The sequence below is a fragment of the Lepus europaeus genome, chromosome 21 (genome assembly GCF_033115175.1).
Source record: "Lepus europaeus isolate LE1 chromosome 21, mLepTim1.pri, whole genome shotgun sequence".
Taxonomy (NCBI): Eukaryota; Metazoa; Chordata; class Mammalia; order Lagomorpha; family Leporidae; genus Lepus; species Lepus europaeus.
Window position 1 is genome coordinate 28,633,013 of NC_084847.1, and position 27,222 is coordinate 28,660,234.

A 27,222-nucleotide genomic window follows, 5' to 3' on the forward strand; every position below is an offset into this window, starting at 1 on the left:
GCTGCGGCCAGCGCATCTCGCTGATCCGAAGCCAGGAGCCAGGTGCTTCTCCTGGTCTCCCATGCGGGTGCAGGGCCCAAGGACTTGGGCCATCCTCCACTGCCTTCCCGGGCCACAGCAGAGAGATGGAGTGGAAGAGGAGCTATTGGGACTAGAACCTGGTGCCTATATGGGTTGCCGGCACCGCAGGTGGAGGATTAACCAAGTGAGCTATGGCCCTATGGCTAGTTTCTTTCTTTCTTTTTTTTTTTTTTTTTTGACAGGCAGAGTGGATAGTGAGGGAGAGAGATAGAGAGAAAGGTCTTCCTTTTTGCCGTTGGTTCACCCTCCAATGGCCGCTGCGGCCAGCGCATCTCGCTGATCCGAAGCCAGGAGCCAGGTGCTTCTCCTGGTCTCCCATGCGGGTGCAGGGCCCAAGGACTTGGGCCATCCTCCACTGCCTTCCCGGGCCACAGCAGAGAGCTGGCCTGAAAGAGGGGCAACCAGGACAGAATCTGGCGCCCCAACCGGGACTAGAACCCGGTGTGCCGGCGCCGCAAGGCGGAGGATTAGCCTGTTAAGCCACGGCGCCGGCCTATGGCTAGTTTCTTAACTTCTCTGGTAAGTTCCTAGTTTTTTGAAGGTAGATGATGAATCCTACTCTTTTATATGCTCAATAAATATTTTATTGAAATGTAAGGGTAAAATTTTATAGCAAAACATTCCACATTTTAAGTATTGCTACTGGGGACTAATTTTATTTATTACTGAATTAAAGGAACTTTTCTACTCTGGACAAAGTAAATAACAATGTATGATTGAACATATTGCTATACAGGGGATCTTCAGAAAGTTCATAGAAAATGTGTATTGTGAAAGAATATTCATAGATTTCAAAATGTTTTACACAAAAACATTTTTTTAATAGTGTTGGTTATAATGTCTGCTTTTTCATCTAATCTTATTTACTTGAAGTTTTGAGGGTTTTTCCTCTTTTTTTCTTCTTTTTTTTTATTTTTTGACAGGCAGAATGGACAGTGAGAGAGAGACAGAGAGAAAGGTCTTCCTTTTTGCCGTTGGTTCACCCTCCAATGGCCGCCGCGGCCGGCGCACCGCGCTGATCCGATGGCAGGAGCCAGGTGCTTCTCCTGGTCTCCCATGGGGTGCAGGGCCCAAGCACTTGGGCCATCCTCCACTGCACTCCCTGGCCACAGCAGAGAGCTGGCCCTGGAAGAGGGGCAAACGGGACAGGATCGGTGCCCCAACTGGGACTAGAACCCGGTGTGCCGGCGCCGCAAGGTGGAGGATTAGCCTAGTGAGCCGCGGCGCCGGCCCCAAAAACATTTTTTAAGTCGCATTTTTCCATGAACTTTTTGAATTCCATTGTATAATCCTTAGAAAGTTACAAGAAAATAAAATGATAAAGGCAAAATATAATGCTTACCACTGAAATTATTGTAATAGTAATTTCTTTGCAAGGATTTAATGCCTAGCTTTTTTTTTTTTTTTTTTAAATTAGGAGTCGGCGCCGTGGCTCACTTGGTTAATCCTCAGCCCGCGAGGCCGGCATCCCAGGGCACCGGGTTCTGGTCCCAGTTGCTCCTCTTCCAGTCCAGCTCTCTGCTGTGGCCTGGGAGGGCAGTGGAGGATGGCCCAAGTGCTTGGGCCCCTGCACCTGCATGGGAGACCAGGAGGAAGCACCTGGCTCCTGGCTTCGGATCGGCGAAGTGCCGGCCATAGTGGCCATTTATGGAGTGAACCAACGGAAGGAAGACCATTCTCTCTGTCTCTCTGTCTGTCTATAACTCTACCTGTCAAATAGCTTTTTACAGAGAAGATCATAGAATTTCAGCTCTGAGAAACTGAATCAGAGGCAGAATTTCCCACAAAGGAAGTTGAGAACTTAACATCTGAAAGTGACTGAGGTGAAGTAAAATTAAACTGTTTTAAAAAAATACAGGAGGGGTGGGCATTTGTCCCTGTAGTTAAGATGATGATTAAGATACCCATATCTTGTACTGGAGTGCCTGGGTTCAAGTCCTGGCTTTGCTCCTGGTTCCAGCTTCCTGATTATGTGCAGTATGTACTGGCTTAAGTAGTTGGGTGCCTTCCAGCCCTGTCGGAGACCTGGATTGAGTCTGCCAGGACTGGGCTGGGCTGGACATTTGGAGAGTGAATCAGCAGATGGGAGTGCTTTCACTTTCTCTCTGTCTCTCTCTCTCAAATAAAATAAAGAAGGAAGTAAGTAAGTAAATAAATAATTTAAAAAAACCTTCACACAGCAAAGTTAAAACTATTTACTGTGGTAATTTCTAGCCTCCATATATATCTTTTCTCTCTTTTTTAACTTTTTGATTTTTAAAAATTATTCAAAAGCTTCACTTTTCAATTTAGCTTTCTGCCTCTGTGGTTGTGCCTTCAACATTTTCACAACAGTTTTCTACCCTTTGATGAGGATCCTGTTACGGACATATTTAGCCCACATGGAACCACCATAGGTCCTGCTGACATGATACTTTGTTTTAGATAATCTCATTAGGACTTTAGGTCTCCCAATACGAACCCCTCAAAGTCTGCTTGGGCGTGAGCCACATGCACATTTGGTGCCTTCCCAACCTTCTTAGTATAAAGGCAACAATTCTGTTACCAGGAGTTTGGGATGGTCTGGTTTTGTTGGAGGCTATATTGTAAGAAAGTCCATGGTGATATGTCAAATGCTGGACCATTTAGACCATCTCTAAGTACCATCCCGGAAAAGCTGTCTTTTCTCTCTTTAGACAAAATCTAGCTCTCCAATTTTTTTTTTTCTTTTTAAGATTTATTTATCTGAAAAGCAAAGTGACAGAGAAAGGTAGAGACAGAGATTGCTGTTCCACCTGCTAGTTCACTCTCCAAATGGCTGTAGTGTCCGAGGGCCTGGTCTAGGCTAAAGCCAAGAGCCTGGGACTCTATCCAGGTCTCCTGTTTGGTGGCAAGTGCTCAAGTACTTGGGCCATAATCCTTTGCTTTCCCAGGTGCATTAGAAGGGAACTGGGTCAGAAGTGGAGCAGCTGGGTCTTATACTGGAGCTCTAGTATGGGATGCTGGCATTGTAGGTGCCAGCTTGACCCACTGTACCAGAGTGCCAGCTCCCCAGCTCTTCATTCTCAGTCTCATCCAGATGAGATCATCCGAGATTTTCAGAAAGAGCAGATATGCAAACTGTTCATTTATCCCAATAAAGCATAATACATTCATGTATTTAGAGTTGTCTTCTGTCATCCTAATTAGATCTGAAATGTTCATAATGGAATAATCCTAGAGAAAATACAAATCAAAAGCTAGGCATACTTTTAAAACCATATGCCAGCAAAAGCCTTCTAAGTAATAACAAATGTTATTTATTTAATTCATTTATTTACACTCTGAATTTACAAAATTCATTTATTTACACTGTAATTGCTGTATACATGAGTTTTTGGTCCTGCCAAGCCTAGTGTCTGATAAACACCATGATGTAGAGAAAGGCCTGGGTTCTAGCTAGTCAACAGTTTTGCAAATATTAATATATTAAACAAATTATTTATTTCCTTTGGGCCTCAGTTTCCTCACATGTCAAATTATTCTAGGACAAAAGTGTTCCTGCATCTTATGATTTGTTGCAACAAGTGTAAAGGATTACAAAAAGTTAGATTCTTATTATTCATCAATGAGAGTAATTGATAGAGGCAGATGAAATGGACTGATTAATAACAGTGGATTAGAAGAGCAAGGATCAAAGGAAAAATCAGAGAAGTGAGCTTAAGTGTTAGTTTTGGAGTTTTAATGAGAAAGTTTTAATGTAGTGATTCAGTGTGCATATGTATCATGTACTCAATACATATGTAGCTTATTATGTTATATACTATGGGGAAAGTGAAAAGGAAAAGATATAAGTCAATATCTTCTGAGAACTCACAATTAATTCACTCAGAGATGTAGTTATAGCCATAATTAACTTACTGGCAATCAAGAACCGATTAATTTACTCAAAAGTCTGTACTTACAGTGAGCTCACGGTTTACTGGAAAAACAGATAAATTACCATAATGACGTAAGAAGTGATGTGAAAGGGGTGCGTATGGGTGCTAATAAGGACAACACCCACGTCATGTAGCAGAGAGCTGTCTGGAAAGCTTCCTGGAAGTGATGGCATTGAAGCTGAATGTTGAAGGATGAGTGGGAGTTAGTAGGCAGGAGAGATGTGCAAAGGCTGCAGTGCATGTGGAGGCTTTGACAGTAAGGGATGGTTCAGGTGATGAAAGTAGTATTGGGTGAGTGTGTCTATGTGGGAGTGATGGTGATAGGTGGGAAGTGGTGAAAGAAGAGGCAGAGGGACAGACAACATTTGGGAGTGGATTGCGGTGATTTTTTTCTGAGAGTATTAGAAAGTCATTGAAGTGCTTAAGCATGGTAATGCTTTAAATACATTTATGTTTTAGAAAGATTATTCCTGAAAAGGATAGTGAATGAACTCGTTATAGGAAGTCAGAACTCAGTCATGGAGATCAGTTAGGAGGTTGTGGATTGCTTCTTGTGAGAAAGGATGAGATGAGGATTAAAGCTATGTCAGCAGGGAAAGGAAAGGGAAAGGCATAGATAAAGAGAAATGAATGAGGGAGAATTGACAGGACTACCAGTTATCCATGCAGAGGTTAAAGGAGAAACTGGCCGGCGCTGCGGCTCACTAGGCTAATCCTCTGCCTGTGGTGCCGACACCCCGGGTTCTAGTCCCAGTTGGGGCGCCAGATTCTGTCCTGGTTGCTCCTCTTCCAGTCTAGCTCTCTGCTGTGGCCTGGGAAGGCAGTGGAGGATGGCCCAAGTCTTTGGACCCTGTACCCGCATGGGAGACAAGGAGAAGCACCTGGCTCCTGGCTTCAGATTGGCGCAGTGCGCCGGCCGTAGCGGCCATTTGGGGAGTGAACCAACGGAAGGAAGACCTTTCTCTCTCACTGTCTAACTCTGCCTGTCAAAAAAAAAAAAAAAGAAAAAAAAAAGATTTCTAAGTTCTTAGCTTGGGAACTCAAGAGAAAGTGATTCATTGACTAGTAAGGAAATAGAAAAGTAGGTGAGAGGAACTTGGGAAAATATGTGTGATTGATGTTCATTGAATTTTACCTGCCAGTGGGACATTCAGATCAAGTTGTCCCTTGGCCTTTGAATAGTCAGCTCTGAGATTTGGGATAGAAGTCTTGGTTGCAAATAGATTTGAGAGTGTTTAGAATATAAGTAAGTAGTAGCTGTGGATGAAGCAAGGTGAGTACGGGAGTGTGGATGAGAGAACATAGCAGCATAAATTAAAAAATCACCATTTTGTGGTTTGTTTTTGAAACATAGTAAATTCATATACATGGTTAACATTTTTCTTTTGAGCTTTCTATTTTGTCCTACTGATTACTGCTGGTATCATAACCAGGTAAAATAATTTTGTTAACACATTATTATATTTCCCCAAAGACAACGGCTGGCCGGAGCTGGGCCAATCCAAAGCCAGGAGCCAGAGCTTCCTCTGGGTCTGCCATGTAGGTGCAGGTGCCCAAGGACTTGGGCCATCCTCCACTGCCCTCCCAGGCCACAGCAGAGAGTTGGATTGAAAGTGGAGCAATCGGGACTCGAACTGCAGTGGAATGCTAGCCTATATAGGATGCTAGCATTGCAGGTTGCAATGCTATGCTACAGCACTGGCCCCTATAGGTATTTTAATAAAATATGTCACTAGTTGCTTCTTCACCTATAAATTCCTTGTTTTGTATTTAATGCAGTATTCATACTGCATATTAGATAACGAATGGGTTTTAATTTGTGCCTTAAAGGAGTTTATAGTCTACTAGGGTAAACTAGCTATGATACAGTGCTTCAATTGTAAACTAAGGTGTCTTTACCAAGTGCACTGATGTTACAGAAGAGGGAAAAATAGATTTTTGCAGAGGGCTGACGGGAAGAAGGATGGCTAAAGAGCAGTCAGGAAAGGGTCCATTGAAGAGATGTGTCTAAAAGGCAGAAACGTGCATGACACAGGAGGCAGCAACATGGCTAGAAGACAGGTGTTAGGGTACCTGGGGGGTGGGGAGAGGTCTGAAAGGGGCAGACTGCATGAAGGAGTGCCAGGAGGTGAAGGTAGCAGATGAGCAGGAACCAGTGTGACAATGGTGCTGTGGACCCCTGTGTTTTTGAAGTTCTTTCATTTGTATCCACTTGATTGTCACAATGGCACAATGAAGAAAACTTATAGGTATTCCTTTTTTTGCAGTTTCTCCCCAGTCTGTCTTCTTTCACTCATAATTTCTACTCTATTTACTTGTGATAATAAATTTGATTATCATTTTCCCTATATTGTGGAAGAAAGAAGTGATACTCAGTGATTTATCTAGTGCCATATGACTAAGAAAAAAGTGATGCAGTGGGTTAAGCCGTTGCTTGTGAGTCCAGTATCCCATATCAGAGTACTGGTTCAAGTCTCTGCTGCTCTGCTTCCAAGATGATCGAAGTGTTCAAGCATCTGCCACTCATGTGGAAGACCTGGATGGAGTTCCTGACTCTTGGCTTCAGCTTGGCCCAGACCTGGCTGTTGTGGCCATTTGAAGAGTGAACCAATGGATGGAAGATCTCTCCTTCTTTCTCTGTTTCTCTGTTTTTCAAATAAATAAGTAAATAGATAGATAGCTAGATAGGTAGATAGGCAGGCAGCTGATTCCAGGCCAGAATCTAACTCTTCTGACTTTATACTAGGGTTTTTTTTTTTTTTTTTTAAATTAATTCAACACTGTCTTCTGGTCTCTTTTTCCTTTTAATTCTCAGTGTTACAAGGTCAGTAGAAAAAAGTTACTGAAAAAGCAAAATTGCTTTCTTTCCTTTATGTTCCTTGTCATGGGTGGTTTAAATAGATTATAAACATGAGCTTGTTAGCAACAATGACCTTCTTATTTATAGGTCTGAGAAGGTTAGAACTTGGTAACAAACTTTTGATTTTGTTTTATTTCATTTAACTCTTTATTATAAAAAATTTCAAACATAGCCAAAATAGAGATGATTATACTGAGCACTCAAGTACCTGCCACTCAGTTTCAACAGTTAGCTCATTACAGTCATTTCATTTATAACCCTTGCCCATGTGGCTGCCTGCAAATGTTTTTGAAGCAAATCCCAGACATTGCATTTAAGTTGAACTTTTCAAAATGTTGTACTTGAGTTTAACTGTGGTCTTGTTTCCGTTCGTATACTAGGCATTACCTTCAGTTCTTAGTATTTGACTAGCTCTTTTGCTTCCTGACTGTGGGGTTTGTTGAAGTATAATTATTGTTCCTTTGAGTCCCAGGGGTGAGTTTTGTGACACTGTGGGTTAGGTCTTGCTTGTGACACTGGCATCCCATATTGGAGTGCCATTTTGCATCTTGGCTGCTCTGCTTCTGATCCAGCTCCCTGCTAATGTGCCCAGGAAAGCAGCAGATGATGCCCTAAGTATTTGGGTCCCTGCCACCTATCTGGGAAACCAGGATGGAGTTCTTGGCTGTTTCTAGCTTCGGACTGGCCAAGACCTGGATGTTGCTGCCTTTTGAGGTGTGTGAATGAGTGGATAGATCTGTCTCTGTCTCTCCCCCCAACTCTTCTCTTTGTCACTCTGGCTTTCAAATTAATTAATTAAAAAAATAGACAAGTTCCAACTGACTTTTACAGACTGTCAGTCAGTTGTGTATACCATGTTCTTGCTGTTTGCTTCTTGTCATCAGTGAGTTCTGCGCTAGTCCCCAAGTGCAGCTGGGATAAAGTGTTTCCATGTGCTGATACGGGAATGTCTTGCAACAGTAGGTTCATTTAAAGTTTCTGCTGATTTAAAATTTTTGCTGAATGACAAAGCTCTTTTTAAAATGAACTTCCAGACACTTATTCATTGACAAGTTCATAGGGTGTGATGACATTATTTTCCTTTTGCTAACAAACTGGAAGTAAATGGAGAAACCAGCTATAAACTGGACTTTAGATAGCAGGCAAGGCAGCATTGGCTGTTGCTATTTGTCACATTAGTTGACATCACAAATGGCCCTGGGAAAGAGCTAATGATTAACAAAGGAACATTTTTCAAGGGGATCATTACAGTCCTGTAATTTATCTTTTACTGTGACATTTTCCAGCATCTCTTTGGACCTGGAATACAGCCACTTTCCTGAATGTGCTTGTGAGTACATGTGCCTGGGCCATGTGTACACACTGAGTATTGGGCATGGCCTTGCTGGCTGCTGACCTGTGTGCAGAGTCTTTTTTTTTTTATTATTATTTAATAAATGTGAATTTACAAAGTATGATTTTTGTATTGTTGTGGCTCCCCCCCTGCCAACCTCCCTCCCTCCCTCCCGCGGTCCTCCCCTCTCCCACCACCTCTCCCATCCTGCCCTTCATCAAGTTTCATTTTCAATTACCTTCATATACAGAAGATTAACTTAGTATATACTAAGCAAGGATTTCAACATGCTGCCCTCACACAACCGCACAAGGTATAGGGTATTGTTCGACTAGTAGTGTTGTTTTTAAGTTTCATAGTAAAACACATTAAGGACAGAGATCCTACGTGGGGAGCCTGTACCCAGTGACTCCTGTTGTTGATTTAACAATTGGCACTCTTATTTATGACGTCAGCAATCACCTGAGGCTCTTGCCATGAGCTGTCTAGGCTATGGAAGTCCCTTGAGTTCACCGACTCTGAACTTGTTTAGTCAAGGCTGTATCACAGTGGAGGTTCCCTCCTTGATGACCTGTTCCTTCTGTTGGGGTCTTGTTCACCAAGATCTTTCATTTAGATTGTTTTTGCCTTTTAGCCAGATCCCAATGCCCCAAGGGTTGATTCTGAGGCCGGAGTGCTGTTTTGGGCATTTGCCATTCTATGAGTCTGCTGTGTGTCCTGCTTCCCCCGCAGGATCATTCTCTCCCTTTTAATTCTATCCTTCATTATTTGCTTACACTGGTCTTATTTGTGAAATCTCTTCGACACTTACCCTATCTTTTTGATCGGTTGTGTTCTTATACTTATCACTTTACCAAGTGCACTGGCATTGGTACATGCCTCCTTGATAAGATTGAGTTGAAATCCCCTGGCACATTTCTAGTTCCACCATTGGAGGTAAGTCTGAGTGAGCCTGTGCCAACCTGTATATCTCCTCCCTCACTTATTCCCACTCCTATGTTTAACAGAGATCACTTTTCTGTTAATTTTAAACGCCTAAGAATGATTGTGTATTGATTACAGAGTTCAACCAGTGGTATCAAGTAGAACAAACAGAGCAACAACAACAACAACAAAAGAAAAAAATACTAAAAGCAATAAAATAGTGAGTTGTTCCTCAACAGTCTAGACAAGGGCTGATCATGTCATTGTCTCTCATAGTGTCCATTTCACTTCAATGGGTATCATTTTAGATGCTCGTTTATTTGTCATCGATCAGGAAGAACATATGATATTTGTCCCTTTTGGACTGGCTTATTTCACTCAGCATGATATTTTCCAGCTTCCTCCATTTTGTTGTGAATGCCCGGGTTTCATTGTTTGTTTTTTACTGCTGTATAGTGTTCCATAGAGTACATATCCCATAGTTTTTTTATCCAGTCATCCGTTGACGGACATTTAGGTTGCTTCCATGTCTTAGCTATTGTGAATTGAGCTGCAACAAATATTGAGGTGCAAATGGCTCTTTTTTTCTCCCCTTTAATTCTATTTGGGTAAATTCCAAGGAGTAGGATGGCTGGGTCCTGTGGTAGTGCTACATTCAGGTTTCTGAGGACTCTCCAAACATTATTAAACATAAAAACATAATGGAAAAATATATATTTTGAAAAAACTATGCATGATTTCAATTTTTTTGCACTGAAATGAACATCTTTTAATTCTGTGTTTCCACATTCTCTTTGTAGTATCCTCGTATGCTCCTGCCTTTGTTGACTGGTGCTACTTTTAAAAAATATTTATTTATTTGAAAGGCAGAGCTACAAAGAAAGAGGTAGCTCTTCCATCTGCTAGTTCATTTCTCAAAGGGTCTCAAAAGTCAGTTATGGACCAGGTAGAATCTGAAAGCCAGGAACTTCATCCTGTTCTCCCACATGGGTGGAGGGTCCAAGTATTTGGGCCATCTTCTAGTGCCTTCCTAGGCATATTAACAGGAAGCTGGATTGGAAGCAGAGCAACCAGGACTCAAACTGGCACTCTGATGGGGGATTTGTCATTGCAAGCTGAAGCTTAATCTGCACCATAATATCAGCTCCTGATTGATGATGCTGTTTTCTTTTTAATTTATTTTATTCAACAGGGAAAGAGAGAGAGAGAAAAAAAAAAAGTATGTGAAAGGGAGCTCCCTCATCTGTTATTTCATTCCCCTAAAAGTCCTCAATGGCCAGGGCTGGGCCAAAACTGAATCTAGAAGCTGAGAACTCAATCCATGTCTCCCACGTGGATGTTAGGGACCCAACTACTTGACCATCAGCTGCTGCTTCCCAGAGTTTGTATTGGCAGGAAGCTGGAGTCAGAAGCTGAGCCAACCAAGGCATCTCAATATGGGATTCATATTTTTTATTAAAAGATTTATTTATTTATTTGAAAGAGTTACAGAGAGGCAGAGGCAGAGAGAGACAGAAAGAAAGTCTTCCATCTGCTGGTTCACTCCCCAAATGGCCTCCATGGCCGGAGCTGGGCCAATCCCAAGCCAGGAGCCAGGAGCTTCTTCTGGGTTTCCCACATAGGCGCAGGGGCCCAAGCGTTTGGGCCGTCCTCCACTGCTTTCCCAGACCATTAGCAGAAAGCTAGATTGGAAGAGGAGCAGCTGGGACTCGAACCAGCTCCCATATGGGATGCCTGCACTGCAGGTGGTGGCTTTACCCGCTGTGCTACAGTGCCAGCCCCTTTAACTGGTACCTTAACTGCTTGGCCAAATGCCTGCCTCATTGTGCTGTTTTTGAATAGCAATCTTTATAAAATTTGCAGAGATCTAAGTGTGGAAGTGTCAACACTCTTTTCTTCTCTAAAGTGTTATTTCTAAGAGTCTATTTCATTTGGCCTGCTGGGAAAGAGCAGTCCTATTAATAGTGATTTCTCAGATATGTTTATTACAGTATTGAATACTTTTTCTTTCCCTGGAGATAAAAATGAAACTGAGCATTCTAGTGTTCCTTTGTAGCTCAGCCTCAGTTCTGTAAATGTCCCAGCTGAGAAAATATTGATACTGTTTGTCTGAAAATACCATGTGGTAGAGTTTAAGGTGATGGAAATTCTGAGGCCTTTGTATACTCGTATTGGTGCTTGCACACAGCAGGAGAATATATAAGGGTAAAAGTCAGACCTTCTTTTACTGCACTTTTTTTCTTTTAGTCAAAAGGTTACCTTTTTCTCAAGAATTTGAGAAGCATCTGTATCATAGTGTGAATAGAGACCTCAGGTTCTGCAGAGAAAGGTACTTTCCAGTTGGTTAGTTAAACAGATGCTTTTGGAGGTGCAGTCTGTACTGTGAGTTGAAACATAAAAGCCCCTGAATCTCAGACACTTAAGATCCTTTGGGGTAAGGAAAACACACGAGATAAAATGAAAGGTGACTTACGAAGAATGGGTAGGATTTAGAAAAGTTGTGAGGTGGATGTGTTACTTGGGCCTCAATTTGGTTGTCTGTGAAATGAGAGATTAGGCCTAGATGATTTAAAGGCCCCTTTCATCACTGATGATATGTGGTTCTGTGATTCTCCAAATGAATAAATATCCAGAGAGAGAAAATGAGACTCTACAAGCTTAGGAAAAAACAGTGTTCTGGAGATGCCAAAATCCCTTTCTTTTCCTTGTAGGTGACCCTTTCGGGGACTCACCATCACTGTCTTGCTTGCTTGCTTTCAAACATGTTGAACAGGATACAGAATATACTTTTCCTCTCAAATATGGTAGAAGAGATGGTGTTTAACTTAAAATATAACAGAAGTGAAAACTTTGAAAAAAAAAAAAAACCTCAAAATTATGTCAATTGACAACTGTCAAGTCCTTGTATATATGGCATGTTTTCCTTTCTTCTTAAATAATCTCCAGTAAGAAGGAGTTGCCTGCATTATGAAACCTCTAAGGCTAAGAGATGTCTTCTCAATTACATTCATTTGAACAACAAACTACTGTTTTGGATATGCTGATCTATTATCCTGACTTTAGTAAGTGCTCCTTTTTGAATGCCCCTAGGGATTTCTTGATGCAAGGACAGGAAAAAAAAAAAAAAAAAGCAGGGAAATTTAACACGGATTAAAGTAATCCTTATGAAGGTCATTTTGGGGAAAAACAACCTCTTGGCTTAGAGCAAAGGAATGACATAGTCTTTTTTAAAAGGACCCCTCTGGAGGCTAGTGCTGTGGCAAAGATTAAGCTGCCACCTATGATTCCAGCATCCTGTATGAGGCCAGTTCAAGCTCCTGGCTTCTGTCTGGTCCAACCCAGGTTGTTGTGGCCATTTGTGGAATGAACCAGCAGATGGAAAATCTCTCTCTCTGTCACTCTGCCTTTCAACTAAATAAAATAAAATTTTAAAAGTAAATAAATATGAGAACCCCTCTGGCTGCTGAGTTGAGAGTAGACCATAGGGGCAGGAGTAGGAAGAAGTAAGGCTGCTGTCCCTAATCCGGATGGGAAATGCTGGTGCTGGGAAGTGGATATGTTGATTCGTGGTCAGATTCTGACTTATTTTGGAGCTGGAGTCAGTAGAATTTTTTTTTTCACATTTGGATATAGGATATTAGAAAGAAATGAATCAAGTTATGCATTAAATACCTTGTAGCCAAGCACACCAGCCCTCTCTGACTTAGCAATTCTTCTGAAAGTTTAGTAGAAAATAACCGGGGCTGGTGCAACAGGTTAAAGGCACAGCATGCAGTGTGGGCATCCCATATGGGTGCTGGTTCAAGTCCTAGCTACACCACTTCTGATCAGCTCCCTGCTAATGCACCTGGGGAAAGCAGCGGAAGATGGCACAAATGCTTGGGAAATCCAGAGGAAGCTCCTGGTTCCTGGCTTCCCCTGGCCCAGCCCTGGCCATTGAGGCCATTTGGGTAGTGAACCAGTGTATGGAAGATCTATCTCCCTGTCTGTCTCTCCTTCTCTCTCTCTAACTCTGCCTTTCAAATAAATACATAGATAAACTAATTTAAAAAAAAAAAGAAGAAAAGAACCATGGGACTGGCATTGTGGCATGTGGGCTGCCATTTCAGCATCCCATATGGAGGCTGGTTAGTGTCCTGGCTGCTCCATTTCTTTTCTTTTTTTTCCCCATAGAAACCTTTAATGAATATAAATTTCATAAGTACAACTTTAGGAATATAGTTATTCTTCCCACCATACCCACCCTCCCACCCACATTCCCACCCCTCCACTTCCTCCTTCTCCCCTTCCCAGCCCCATTCTCCATTAAGATTCATTTTCAATTAACTTTTTTTTTTTAAAAAAAATTTTTTTTTTTTTGACAGGCAGAGTGGACAGTGAGAGAGAGAGATAGAGAGAAAGGTCTTCCTTTTGCCGTTGGTTCACCCTCCAATGGCCGCCGCGGTAGCGCGCTGCGGCCGGCGCAACGCGCTGTTCCGATGGCAGGAGCCAGGTGCTTATCCTGTTCTCCCCTGGGGTGCAGAGCCCAAACACTTGGGCCATCTTCCACTGCACTCCCTGGCCACAGCAGAGAGCTGGCCTGGAAGAGGGGCAACCAGGACAGGATCGGTGCCCCGACCGGGACTAGAACCCGGTGTGCCGGCCAGCTCTGTACTAAGTAAAGATTTCAACATTTGCGCACACACACACACACACAAAACTGAGAATAAGTTTTAACAGTTAACTCTTATAACTTATTAAGGACAGAGGTCCTACATGGGAAATTAGTGCACAGTAACTCCTGTTATTATTTAACAATTAGCACTCTTATGCATGACGTCAGTAACCACCCAAGGCTCTTGATATGAGCTGCCTAGGCCATGGAAGCCTTTTTAATCCACAAACTCCATCAGCATTCAGCCAAGGCCAAAGGCAAAGTGGAATTTCTCTCCTCCCTTCAGATGGCTGCTCCACTTCTGATCCAGCTCCTTGCTAATACACTGTGAAAGCAGCTGCAGATGATCCAAGTGTTTGGGTCTCTGCTAACCATGTGGGAGACTTGGATGAAGCTCCTGGCTTAGGCCTGGCCCAGACCCGGTTGTTGTGGACATCTGGGTAGTGAACAAGTGGATAGAAGATTCTCTGTCTCTCCCTCCCTCTGTCTGTAACTCTGACTTTAAAAATAAATAAATAAATAAATAAATAATTTTAAAATCATTTTTGAAAATTTATTTGAAAGGCACAGTTACAGAGAGAGGAAGAGAGAGAGAGCGAGACAGAGAGAGCGCGCACGCTTCTATTCACTGGTTCATTCCCTACATAGCTGCAGTGGCTAGGGCTGGGCCAGGCTGAAGCCAGGAGCCCAGACCTTCTTCTGGATCTCCCACATGGGTGCAGGAGCCCAAACACTTGGGCCATGTTCTATGGCTTTCCCAGGTGCATTAGCAGGGAGCTGGATTGAAATAGCACATTCAGGTCTTGAACTGGCACCCATATGGAATGCTGGTATTGTAAGTGGAGGCTCAACTCACCATGCCACAATGCCAGCTCCAATAAATATATTTTTAGAAAGAAAAAAGAAATTAACCATACATATAGAGATATTTGTTCTTATAAGAATATTTATTGGGGCTAGCACTGTGGTGTAGTAGATTAAGCCTCCATCTGCAGTGCTAACGTCGCATATGGGAACTGGTTTGAGTCCTGGCTGCTCCACTTCTGATCCAGCTCCCTACTAATGGCCTGGGAAAGCAGCGGAAGATGGCCTAGTGCTTGGGTGCTTGCACCCAGGTGGGAGCTCCTGGCTCCTGGCTTTGGATAGGCCCAGCTCCAGCTGTTGTGGCCATTTGGGGAATGAACCAGCAGATGGAAGACCTCTCTCTTGTCTCTCCCTTTCTCTGTCTGTAACTCTGTCTCTCAAATAAATAAATCTTTTTTTTTTTTTTTTTTAGATTTATTTATTTATTTGGAAGTCAGAGTTACACAGAGAGAGAAGGAGAGGCAGAGAGAGAGGTCTTCCATCCGCTGATTTACTCCCCAATTGGCTGCAATGGCCGGAGCTGTGCTAATCCGAAGCCAGGAACCAAGAGCTTCCTCCAGGTCTCCCACATAGGTGTAGGGGCCCACGGGCTTGGGCCATCTTCTACTGTTTTCCCAGGCTGTAGCAGAGAGCTGGATAGGAAGTGGAGCAGCCAAGACTCGAACTGGCTCCCATATGGGATGCTGGCACTGCAGGTGGCGGCTTTACCCGCTGTGCCACAGTGCCGGCCTCATAAATCTTTTTAAAAAAGAATATCAGTATAATGAAAAGTTTAAAATAAGTAAATAATAATAGAAAATTGGCCAAATAAACATTGGTAGCTCCTTTCAGTGAAGTATTGTACAACAATTAAAATGATTTATATGTATTAGAACAAAGAAATGCATTAAAATATATTTATACCCTGATTTGTGGTAACTAATAGAGTACCTAAAAGGTCATCTATAAAAGTGAAATTGACACTTTGAGATGCCATGACTCAGTCCTTGTCTTGACTGTTGAAGAAGCTTTTTTTTTTTTTTTAATACTATCTATTGAACTTTGTACTTAGTGTAGGGTTAATCTTGTGTGTATAAAGTTAATTGAGGGGCCAGTGCTGTGGTGTAGCAGGTAAAACTGCCACCTGCAGTGCCCACATCCCATTTGGATGCCAGTTCGAGTCCCAGCTGCTCTTCTTCCAATCCAGCTCTCTGCTATGGCCTTGGAAAGCAGTAGAAGATGGCCCAAGTCCTTGGGCCCCTGCACCAATGTGGGAGACCCGGAAGAAGCTCCTGGCTTCGGATTGGCGCAACTCCAGCAGTTGCAGCAAATGGGGGAGTGAACCAGCGGATGAAAGATCTCTCTCCCTCTGTCTGCCTCTCCTTCTCTCTATGTAACTCTGACTTTCAAATAAAAAATACATCTTTTAAAAAAATGAAGTTAATTGAAAATAGCTCTTAGTAAAAATAAGAATGGGAATAGGAGAGGGAAGAAGAAAAAGGGTGAGAGTGTGGGTGGGAGAAGTGGGCGGGAAGAATCACTGTGTTGCTAAATTTGTATTTATGAAATACATTGTTTGTTTACCTTAAATAAAAGGTTTCTGGGAAAATATAATCACAATTTTGTCTTTTTTGTGTTTTAATAATGTGATGTTATGATTTTTTTTGTTTTGTTTTCATTCATGATTTCTGGCTCCTAACTCCTGTGGCACTAAGTTATTTCTTAAGTGACTGGAATAGTAAGGTTAAAGTATTTGGCCTTTTGTCCTTCTTCCTTAAGCAGTTACAGAACAGCTTTGGACAATAAAAGTGAAAACAGTCTCTTGTTATAATGTTGGGCCACTGCAGGTCTCAGAAATAGGCCTCAGAAAGCAAAATCTCTTTCTGACTTTCTCCTGCCTTCCTTTGATATTTCCTTTTCTCCCAAGGCAGGTCCTGAAAACTAAAATTATTAACAGTATTCCCTTGCCTTTCTATTTTTGAGCTTTCTATAAAGAAACTATCTGACCTACCTTGTCTGATCATAAGAGCCCCCCATTTCTGAAGGGGTTCTGCTTCATACCTAGGAGGAAAAGAATGCTTTAGAGAGGCCAAGAAAAATCTGAACAAACTGGCCTTGCTGGATTCCCCAGACTGTTAGCATTCGATCATAGCTTTTTTGTCAGATCACATTTCTACATGGTTGTCTATGCTTCAGCCATGCTTATGCATTGATGCTGCCATATACGCCCCCAAAGGATACCAGACATGTAGAGGTTCCTGGATGGTGATGAACCTGGAGAAGGCATGAAAGCTCCATGCGCCTTCCCACATTCATCTATTTCCACATCCGGGTACCCCTTTTTTTTGTTTGTTTGTTTGTTTGTTTGTTTTGTTTTGGTTTTTTTTGACAGGCAGAGTGGATAGTGAGAGAGAGACAGAGAGAAAGGTCTTCCTTTTTGCTGTTGGTTCACCCTCCAATGGCCGCTGTGGCCGGCGCATTGCGCTGATCCGAAGCCAGGAGCCAGGTGCTTCTCCTGGTCTCCCATGGGGTGCAGGGCCCAAGAACTTGGGCCATCCTCCACTGCCTTCCCGGGCCATGGCAGAGAGCTGGCCTGGAAGAGGGGCAACCGGGATAGAATCCGGCGTCCCAACTGGGACTAGAACCCGGTGCCGGCGCCGCAAGGCGGAGGATTAGCCTGTTAAGCCACGGCGCCGGCCGGTATCCCTTTTAATACCTTATAATAAACCACACTTGTGTTTTCCTGAGTTCTGTGAGCAATTCTAGCAAATTAGTGGAACCTGAGGAAGGGTTGTGGGAACCTTGATTTATAGCCAGTTGATCAAAAGCACAGGTAAAACAACCTGGGACTTGAAATTGGCATCTGAAGTGTGTGTGTGTGTGTGTGTGTGTGTTGGGGGAAGGGGGTAGGGCAGTCTGGTGGGATTGAGCCCTCTCAATTTGGGGAATCTGACACAGTCTTCAGGAAGGGAGTGTTCAAATTGAAGCGAATTAGGGATCACTCAGCTAACGTCTGCTGCTGCAGAACTGATTACTTGTTTGCTGTGTGTGGGAAACTGCCCCCACGTCTGCTGTCAGAAGTGATCTGTGTTGTGAGATTGTAGTAGGAAAAACTGAGTATGCTTAGAACTGCGAATTTGGGATATTTTAATGAGAAGGAGGTAGAAAGTATCAGATACTATCGGTTATTGCTTTAGTGACTTACAACTCTGTCATGTTAACTTTCAATGGGTAGATTTTTTGTATCTCTTATTTCAGAGAGGTAATTATCTTGTTTTTTGTACAGTTGACTTTTAAATTGTTGCTAATGTAATTTTTGAAAGAAGTTGAGTCTTTTGTTATCCATTGAAATTTGTCACTTACTCTGACATGTATCAGAAGTTGGCAAGTCAAATGTAGTTCAAAATATGGATCAGGCAAAATTTTATCAAAAACCTTTGCTACTTAAGAATGTTTTATCACTGACTACTAGATTTACTTACTTGATTCTCTCAAGTAAGATGAATTATGCAACTCTCCAAACAAATCAGATATACTAGAGGAATCATTTCTATATGATTGTCTAAAGTGAAATCAACCATTATTAGAATTTATTACATCCCAAGAAGTACTTATCTTTGCTTCACTAAGTGAATTTAGTTGGCTTTGTTCAGATTTAAATGAATTTTTATTTTACCTCAGTGTTCAAAGATGGAAAATATGCGACCATATTCTGGGATCATTTCTTTTTTTTTTTTAACTTTTATTTAATAAATATAAATTTCCAAAGTACAATTTTTGGATCATAGTGGCTTTTTTCCCCATAACCTCCCTCCCACCCGCAGCCATCCCACCTGGGATAGTTTCTACACAGAAATCAGTAAAACTCATTTACTTCATGTCTTCCTACCACCACTGAATCTACCACTATTAAATAATATTTGATCAGAAACATCATTAATTGGAAGATTTAGGACCACAAACTGTTGTTCTTGGTCCTTTCCTAGTCTCAATCTTTCTCTTCCTTTCATGTTTTTCTCAAATATTCCTTGATTCCCCCAAAAAACTTTTAAAACTACTAGAAGGTAAAATAGACTTTTTTTTGTGCACAATTTGTGACTTTATATATATATATATATATATATGTATATATATTTTAAGATTTACTTATTTGAAAAAAAAATTTACTTATTTAATTATTTGAGAGGTAGGGTTACAGACAGTGAGAGGGAGAGACAGACAGAAAGGTCTTCCATCCTCTGGTTCACTCCCCAAATGGACCCAATGGCTGGAGCTGTACCAATCCGAAACCAGGAGCCAGGAGCTTCTTCTGGGTTTCCCATGTGGTTGCAGGGGCCCAAAGACTTGGGCCATCTTCTACTGCTTTCCCAGGCCATAGCAGAGTGCTGGATCGGAAGAGAAGCAGCTGGGACACAAACTGGCACCCATATGGGATGCCGGCAGTGCAGCCAGAGGATTAGCCTACTATGCCTGAGTACCAGCCAATTTTCTGTTCTTTTCTGTGGGTGCATTAGCAGGGAGATGGATCAGAAGTGGAGCAGCCGGGACTCGAACAGGTGCCCATATGAGATGCCGGCCCTGCAGGTGGCGGGTTTACCCACTGTGCCACAGCACCAGCCCTGCCATAGGCATCTTAACTGCTAGACCAAATTCCTGCCCCAAAAGCAACTTTTTAACAAGGCAAATATAATGTTATTGGTGTCACTGAGACAGAGAAACATGACACTGAAGCTTTCGCAGGAAGCAGGATTTATTTATGCCAGCGTAAGACCCATTAGATTCACATCCAAAAATTATGAGCCCTGAGCAAACCGGGAATTGCCTTATATTTAATCTTAGTTCCTTTTTCTCTCTTATATGATTACATACATTCTGATTGTGCACTTTAAGTTATAGGGTCATAGGGTAGCTATAAGGTTGCATATGACATAGCTACAGGTTAGGTCAAATTGCCCTTTCTTTGTCCTGGGAAACTGCTTAACTTTCCCTTTGATCGGGGAGGGCCTTTAATTTTCCTTTTGAAAGTCCCTACCTCAGTGAGTGCGTATGTCTATGTGTGTGTGTGTATATGCATATATTTTGTAATTGTTTTAATTTTTAAGCATTTAATCTTTCTAGGGTTGTCTCCCTCTGCATAGTCCAGTGATCAGTGGTCAGCTAGTACAACAGTAGTTGCATTCAAATATCTTGGGCCAGTAAGGCTTTTGTTCTCTGCCAGTAGATCTGTGGCAGAGCTCATTCAAAAGGGCGGACTGTTCTGCAATATGCCCTTTTACTTCCCACTTGGTCCTTTCATTTCTCTTCATTTCATTTCTGTTCCTCAGCCTCAGAGTGGACCGCAAACTTGCCCCAACCATGATTGTAACCTCAGCTCACTGGAGAGGTTCACCGTCTTGCTCACCTACTGCCTGGTACATCATGTACACTGACCGTGCAGCTGAGCATGTGTGTCACTCACTACCCCAAATTCAGTGAATTTGATTTCACCCCAGCAGCAAAGCTGCCAGTCCTAACAGTTTGCTCTGCCCTGTAGAAACTCTGTGCCTATTGAGTGGGTACATGGGGAGAAGGGAGTAGCTTACATAGAACCCATTGTTCTTATCCAACTTTTAGCACTTTGTAAGCAGTAATGCTTCTCAGGTTGTTCTATTCCTTTGCTCTATTTCTCCAGAGCAACCAAAATGTTGGTTGTCTGTTTTATCCAGCTTTATAGTTGGTTTTGCAGAAAAACTGCCTACACTCCATTAGTCTAGAGCAGAAAGTCCTGCCTCCTAGAATGTTTTCTTTTTCTAGTCATTTCCCTGGGTATGTTTACTATATTAGCTGGTAATCTACAGAAAAACAAAACTGATGGGATATGTATAGAACACACACACACAAAGAGCAGTTGTGGGACTAGGGCTGGCAAGACTAAAATCCATAGGGCATTCTGGCAGATATGAATTGATGTTGCAGTCTGGACTGCAAACTCTGTAGGGAAGCCATGTTGGAAATTCAGACAAGGTTTCTGTGTTGAGGAGGAGAATCTTGAGGATTCTTTCTTTTTCAGGAAACCTGTCTTTGCTTTTTATAAAATCTTTTTTTTTTTTAATTTATATAAGGTGAGCAGATTTCATATATACAGATTTAGGAGCATAGTGATACTTCCTTCTCCCACCCACGCATCTTCCTCCTTCCTTTCTCATTCTTTCTTTTAATTTTTGCAGTGACATACTTTGTTTATTTTATAATCATGAGATTAGCCTTCTACTAAGTATTCAGCAAATGGTAAGAAGAAAAAAATACTGTTCCTCAACAGTAGACAAGGGCTATAAACAATAACCCTCAAAATGTCAATTTTGCTCATATACATTTTTGTACTCTATTAGTTATCAGGGAAAACATATGATATTTGCCTTTTTGGGACTGGTTTATTTCACTAAGTATAATGGTTTCCAGTTTTATTAATTTTGTTGCAGAAGACAGGATTTCGTTCTTTTATATGGCTGAGTCATATTCCATAGTGTATATATATCACACTTTATCCAGTCATTGGATCTGAGTGGATTCTATATCTTTGCTATTGTGAATTGAACTTCAGTAAACATAGGGGTGCAGATAACTTTTTCATATGCTGATTTCATATTAATTTTTCCAATCTATGAAAATGGAATATTTTTCCATTTTTAATATCTTTTTCTATTTCTTTCCTTAATGTTTTGTAATTTTCATCTTAGAGATCTTTCACCTCCTTGGTCAAATTTATTCCAAGATATTTAAATTTTTTTGTAGTTATTATGGATGGAACTGATCTTACAAGTTCTTTCTCAGCCATGATATTGTCTGTATGTACAAAGACTATTGATTTTTGTGTATTAATTTTATATCTTGCAGCTTTACCAAACTCTCTTATGAGTTCCAGTAGTCTCTTACTGAAGTCTTTTGGTTCCTTTATAATAGAATCATGTGATCTGCAAACAGGGATAATGTGACTTCCTCCTTTTCCACTTGTAGCCCTTTGATTTTTTTTTTTTCTTGCCTAATGGCTCTGATTAAAACTTCTAGAACTATATTGAAAGTGGCCATTCTTGACTGGTTCCGCATCTTAGTGGAAATTCTTCCAACTTTTCTCCATTCAGTATGATGCCGAATGTGGGTTTGTCATATATTGCCTTGACTGTTCTTTCTATATCCAGTTTGCTTTAGGTTTTTATCATGAAAAGATGTTGTATTTTATCAGATGTTTTCTCTGCGTCTGTTGAGATAATCATGTGGTTTTTATTCTTTAATATGTTAATGTGATGTATCACATTCATTGATTTTTTTTTTTTTTCAGGCAGAGTGGACAGTGAGAGAGAGACAGAGAGAAAGGTCTTCCTTTGCCGTTGGTTCACCCTCCAATGGCCTCCGCGGCCGGCGCACCGCGCTGATCCGAAGGCAGGAGCCAGGTGCTTCTCCTGGTCTCCCATGGGGTGCAGGGCCCAAGCACTTGGGCTATCCTCCACTGCCTTCCCGGGCCATAGCAGAGAATTGGCCTGGAAGAGGGGCAACCGGGACAGAATCCGGCGCCCCAACCGGGACTAGAACCCGGTGTGCCGGCACCGCAAGGCGGAGGATTAGCCTGTTGAGCCACCCATTCATTGATTTGTGAATGTTGAACCACCCTTTATAGCAGGAACAAATCCCTCGTAGTTTGAGTTGATCTTTCCGATGTGTTGTTGGATTCAATTAGCTGGTATTTTGTTGAGAATTTTTACAAATATGTTCATTAGTGATATTGGTCTATAGTTCTCTTTCTTTGTTGTATCTTTTTCTGGTTTTGGAATTAGGGTAATGCTGGCCCCATAGAAGGAGTATGGAAGGATTCCTTCCCTTTCAGTAGTTTTTAATATTTGAAAAGAGTTGGAATTAGTTTTTTTTTAAAAGGCTGATAGAATTCAGCAGTGAAGCCATCTGATCTTGGTCTTTTCTTTGTTGGGAGGGTCTTTATTACTGATTCACTTTCCATCTTGGTTATTGGTCTGTTTAGGTTTTCTGTGTCTTCATGACTCAATTTTGTAGATGTATATGTCCAGGAAGCTCCGTTTCTTCTAGATGTTCCAATTTGTTGGCATATAGCTGTTTGTAGTAATGCCTTATGATTCTTTATTTCTGTGGTATGTGTTGTTACATCTTCTTTTTACTTTCTGGTTTTATTGATTTGGTCTTCTTTTTTTTTAGTTAGTTGGGCCTATAGTATATCCATTTTGTTTATTTTTTAAAATAACCAGCTCTTCATTTTGCTGATCTTTTGTATTTTTTTGTTTCAATTTTATTTATTCTCTAATTTTAATTATTTCTTTCCTCCTACTAATTTGGGGTTTGATAACTTATTATTTGATGCCTTTCCAATTTCTTGATGTAGGCACTAATTGCTATAATCTTCCCTTTTAACACTGCTTTTGCAGTATCCCATAAGTTTTGATATATTGCATTGTCATCTTCAGTTTGTTTTCCAGGAATATTTTATTTCCCTTTTGATTTTTTTATGACCTACAGTTCATTTAGGAGTGAGTTGTTTAGTCTGTATGTGTTTGCATTTTTTCTAGAGATTCTTTTTTTAAAATAGTTGGTTTTTTCTTTTATAGTTTTATTTTATTTATTTGAAAGTCAGAGCTACAGAGAGAGGTAGAGGCACAGAGAGAAGTCTTCCATCCTCTGGTTTACTCCCTAAATGGCTGCAACTGATGGAGCTGACTGATCCAAGCCATGAGCCAGGAACTTCTTCTGGGTCTCCAAATTGGGAGCAGGGACCCAAGGACTTCAGTCATCCTCCACTGCTTTCCCAGGCACATTAGGCATTAGTAGGGAGCTAGATTGGAAGTGGAACAGCTGGGACCTGAACCGGCACCCATATAGGATGCCAGTGCTGCAGGCCAGGGCTGCTGCTTAGAAAAGCTCCATGTGTTCAACTCTTTTTTTTTTTTTTTGAAAGATTTATTTAGATTTATTTTATTTATTTGAAAGGCATAGTCACACGCGCACACACACACATACACACACACACGGAGAGAGAGAGAGAGATATCTTCCATCTGTTGGTTCACTCTCCAAATGGCTGCAATGACCAGGGGTGAGCCATACCAAAGTCTGCAGCCAGGAGCTTCTTCAAGGTCTCCCACGTGGATGCAAGGGGCCATCCTCTGCTGCTTTCCCAGGTGCATAAGAGGGGAACTAGATCAAAAGTGGAACAGCTGGGACTAGAACCAGCACCCAGATGGGATGCTGGCATCTTAGGTGGCAGCTTTACCTGCTGTGCCAAAAGGCCAGCCTCATGTTCAACTCTTATCATCACACTAAAATTGTTTACAAATCAGTCACTGAGGGCTGGATCACAGACCCATGTACAAATGGGTTTTTTGTGCTCTGTACACCAACTCTCCTGATGTACTTCCTTTTATGATTGTGCTGTATTGTTATGTCATTGTGCTTTCTGTGCATTTATTGCTATGACTTAGAATACCCCTCCCTCCCATTTTATATGATGCTTTTACAGCTTCCTAGGGTAAACTTACATGCGCCTTTTCCCTACTTCCCACATCCCTTTGCATATTTCTCCTGAAGCACTCAACACAGTTAATTGTCATCATTTACATATCTGTCCAGAAGTTTTTGTTCTTTTGAGAGCCAGTTCATTGCATTGCTGTCTTTTTGTTTTTATTTCTTTTAAATCTTTTTTTAAAAGATTTATTTATTTATTTGAAAGTCAGAGTTACACAAAGAGAAGAGAAGCAGAGAGAGAAAGAGAGAGAGAGAGAGGGAGAGGTCTTCCATCCGATGGTTCACTCCCCAACTGGCTGCAACAGCCCGAGCTGCGCCAACCTGAAGCCAGGGGCCAGGAGCCTCCTCCAGGTCTCCCACGCTGGTGCAGGGGCCCAAGGATTTGGGCCATCCTCCACTGCTCTGCCAGGTCACAGCAGAGAGCTGGATAGAAAGTGGAGCAGCCATATAGGATGCCGGCACCACAGGCAGCGGCTTTACCCACTAAACCACACACTGGCCCCTGCCTTTTTCAAAGTTTATCATCATTCAAGCCCAAGTATCCAGTCTGAAGTACCTAAATACACTGGAAGAGTAAACTAAATTGCTGTTAAAAATTTGGAAATTTGATCCCATTTGCAGTTTCTTTTTATAGTTGAATGTAGTTATAGTGACTTCAGGGATGAAGTGAATTTGAAAACTGGAGATCAGCTTTCAAAAAAAATTTGGAAAGATTTATTTATCTGAATTAGAGAGAGAGAGAGAGAAAGACAGAGATACCTTTCATTCACTGGTTCACTCCCCAAATGGCCACAAAGCCAGGAGTTTCTTCCAGGATTCCCAGGTGGGTGCCATTTATTCCACTGCTTTCCAAGATCATTAGCAGGGAGCTAGATCAGAAGTAGAGCAGCTGGGACTGGAACCAGTGGCCCTATGGGATACTGGTGTCATAGGTGGCGACCCCTGGAGATAAGCTTTGGATTGAACTCCAAATGTGCTTGGGCATTTTAAATATTTGCTGGACTTACTAATAGAAATACTTAATGTTTCTATTCTGCACCAGATAAAGAGCTTCAGGATTGTTACATTAAGGAAGCTGTTTCTGATTATGAATGTTGATTTTTGCTTTCATTTGTGTGTACTGTGTTTAAGAATGTTAAAGCAATAGGCTTAGAGAGAAAATACCAGAATATATAGCACTTATTCAAGGTAAGTATTGCTTTGAGAAGCTTTAACTTCACACAGAAAAAAATGTCTGTATGTACATAAGCACATCACTGGCTTACAGTGCCACCTGCCCTTCTTACTGTGAATGGGACTACACTTTTTTTTTTTTTTTAAATACCCTGTTCTTAAATTCCCAAGGTCTTCCCAAGGAAGCACTGTCCAATTGAACATCCTGTTACAAAATAATGTTCTGTGGCCGTCCTATGTCTAGTCCATTAGCTACTAGCCATGTGTGGCTCTTAAGCACTTGAAATGTGTCTAGTGTGACTGAGAGTGAATGTTTTTACATTTTAATGAATTTAAATTAAAATAGCCACATGTGCTAGTGGCTCCTCTATTGGACAAAATAATTACATCAAAGACTATTAATTCCTATACTAGTGGGCACTGAATAAATATGAACCTGTAAGCTGCCAATCACCAAGCCAGATGAGAATGGACCAACAGTGATAAAATCAAAGAATGAGTCATAATCAGCAAATTAATGATTAGCTAGGTTCTTTGGAGCCTAATTACTGTTTAAATAAATTGTAGCATTTTTAAAAAAGAGAATGTTAAAGCATCCAAGACTACTTCAGCTTCTTTATAGCTAAAATACAATATTGATAACTGTGACTAACCTGTAAACCATCTTAATGTGATGACAGAATCACTCTTTTCTTTTCCTACTAGATGTTGATCATCTTTCTGAAGTAGAATCTCCATGGCTTGAACATTTTCTGAAAATCACTTTGAGCAAAATATCTGTTTAATCACAAGAGAGCCACATCAAGATGGTTGGCAAACTGAAACAGAACTTACTATTGGCATGTCTGGTTATTAGTTCTGTGACAGTGTTTTACTTGGGCCAGCATGCCATGGAATGCCATCACCGAATAGAGGAACGTAGCCAGCCAGTCAAATTGGAGAGCACAAAGACCACTGTGCGAACCAGCCTGGATGCGAAAGCCAACAGAACCTTTGCCTATCACAAAGATATGCCTTTAATATTTATTGGAGGTGTGCCACGGAGTGGCACTACACTCATGAGGGCCATGCTAGATGCACACCCTGACATTCGCTGTGGAGAGGAAACCAGGGTTATTCCTCGAATCCTGGCCCTGAAACAGATGTGGTCACGGTCGAGTAAAGAGAAGATCCGCTTAGATGAGGCTGGTGTCACTGATGAAGTGCTGGATTCTGCCATGCAAGCCTTCTTACTAGAAATCATTGTGAAGCATGGGGAGCCAGCCCCTTATTTATGTAACAAAGATCCTTTTGCCCTGAAATCCTTAACTTACCTTGCTAGGTTATTCCCCAATGCCAAATTTCTCCTTATGGTCCGAGATGGCCGAGCATCAGTACATTCAATGATTTCTCGAAAAGTTACTATAGCTGGATTTGACCTGAACAGCTACAGGGACTGTTTGACCAAGTGGAATCGTGCCATAGAGACCATGTATAACCAGTGTATGGAAGTTGGTTATAAAAAATGTATGTTAGTACATTATGAACAACTCGTCTTACATCCTGAACGGTGGATGAGAACACTCTTAAAATTCCTTCATATTCCATGGAACCATTCCGTATTGCACCATGAAGAGATGATTGGGAAAGCTGGGGGAGTGTCACTGTCAAAGTAAGTAGCTTTTTTCCTTTAACTCTCTATTCTGCTAATAAAGATATGTGTGTGTATATATGGGTTTGTGTTTGTGCACACATAATTGAATGTGTGTGTGTGTACACGTAAGTATACATATATGACCTGCAAAGGCTCTGTCCAGAACAGATACAGCTTCAATAATGAGATTTTGTTTTTATTAGTTCTCTACCAATTCATTATAGACCTTTTCCTTTATTTAATTTGCTTATTTGTTTATTTATTGTGGTCTTTTTTATATGTTTGATGGGTGCAAACCCAATTT

At 41.5% G+C, this 27,222-nt stretch overlaps 1 protein-coding gene and 1 pseudogene across 2 annotated transcripts in view; one reads left to right on the plus strand and one right to left on the minus strand.

Annotated features, from left to right (window-relative positions):
• TPST1 (tyrosylprotein sulfotransferase 1) overlaps window positions 1-27,222 on the plus strand; it is a 144,543-nt gene that overhangs the window by 18,517 nt on the left and 98,804 nt on the right. For both annotated transcript variants that reach the window (XM_062180393.1, XM_062180392.1), the window contains exon 2: window positions 25,991-26,936. In XM_062180393.1, coding sequence (XP_062036377.1) covers window positions 26,092-26,936 — 845 coding nt within the window. In that variant the 5' untranslated portion in view covers window positions 25,991-26,091. The remainder of the gene's footprint in view (window positions 1-25,990; window positions 26,937-27,222) is intronic.
• On the minus strand, window positions 2,345-2,705 carry LOC133750500 (large ribosomal subunit protein eL34-like; annotated as a pseudogene).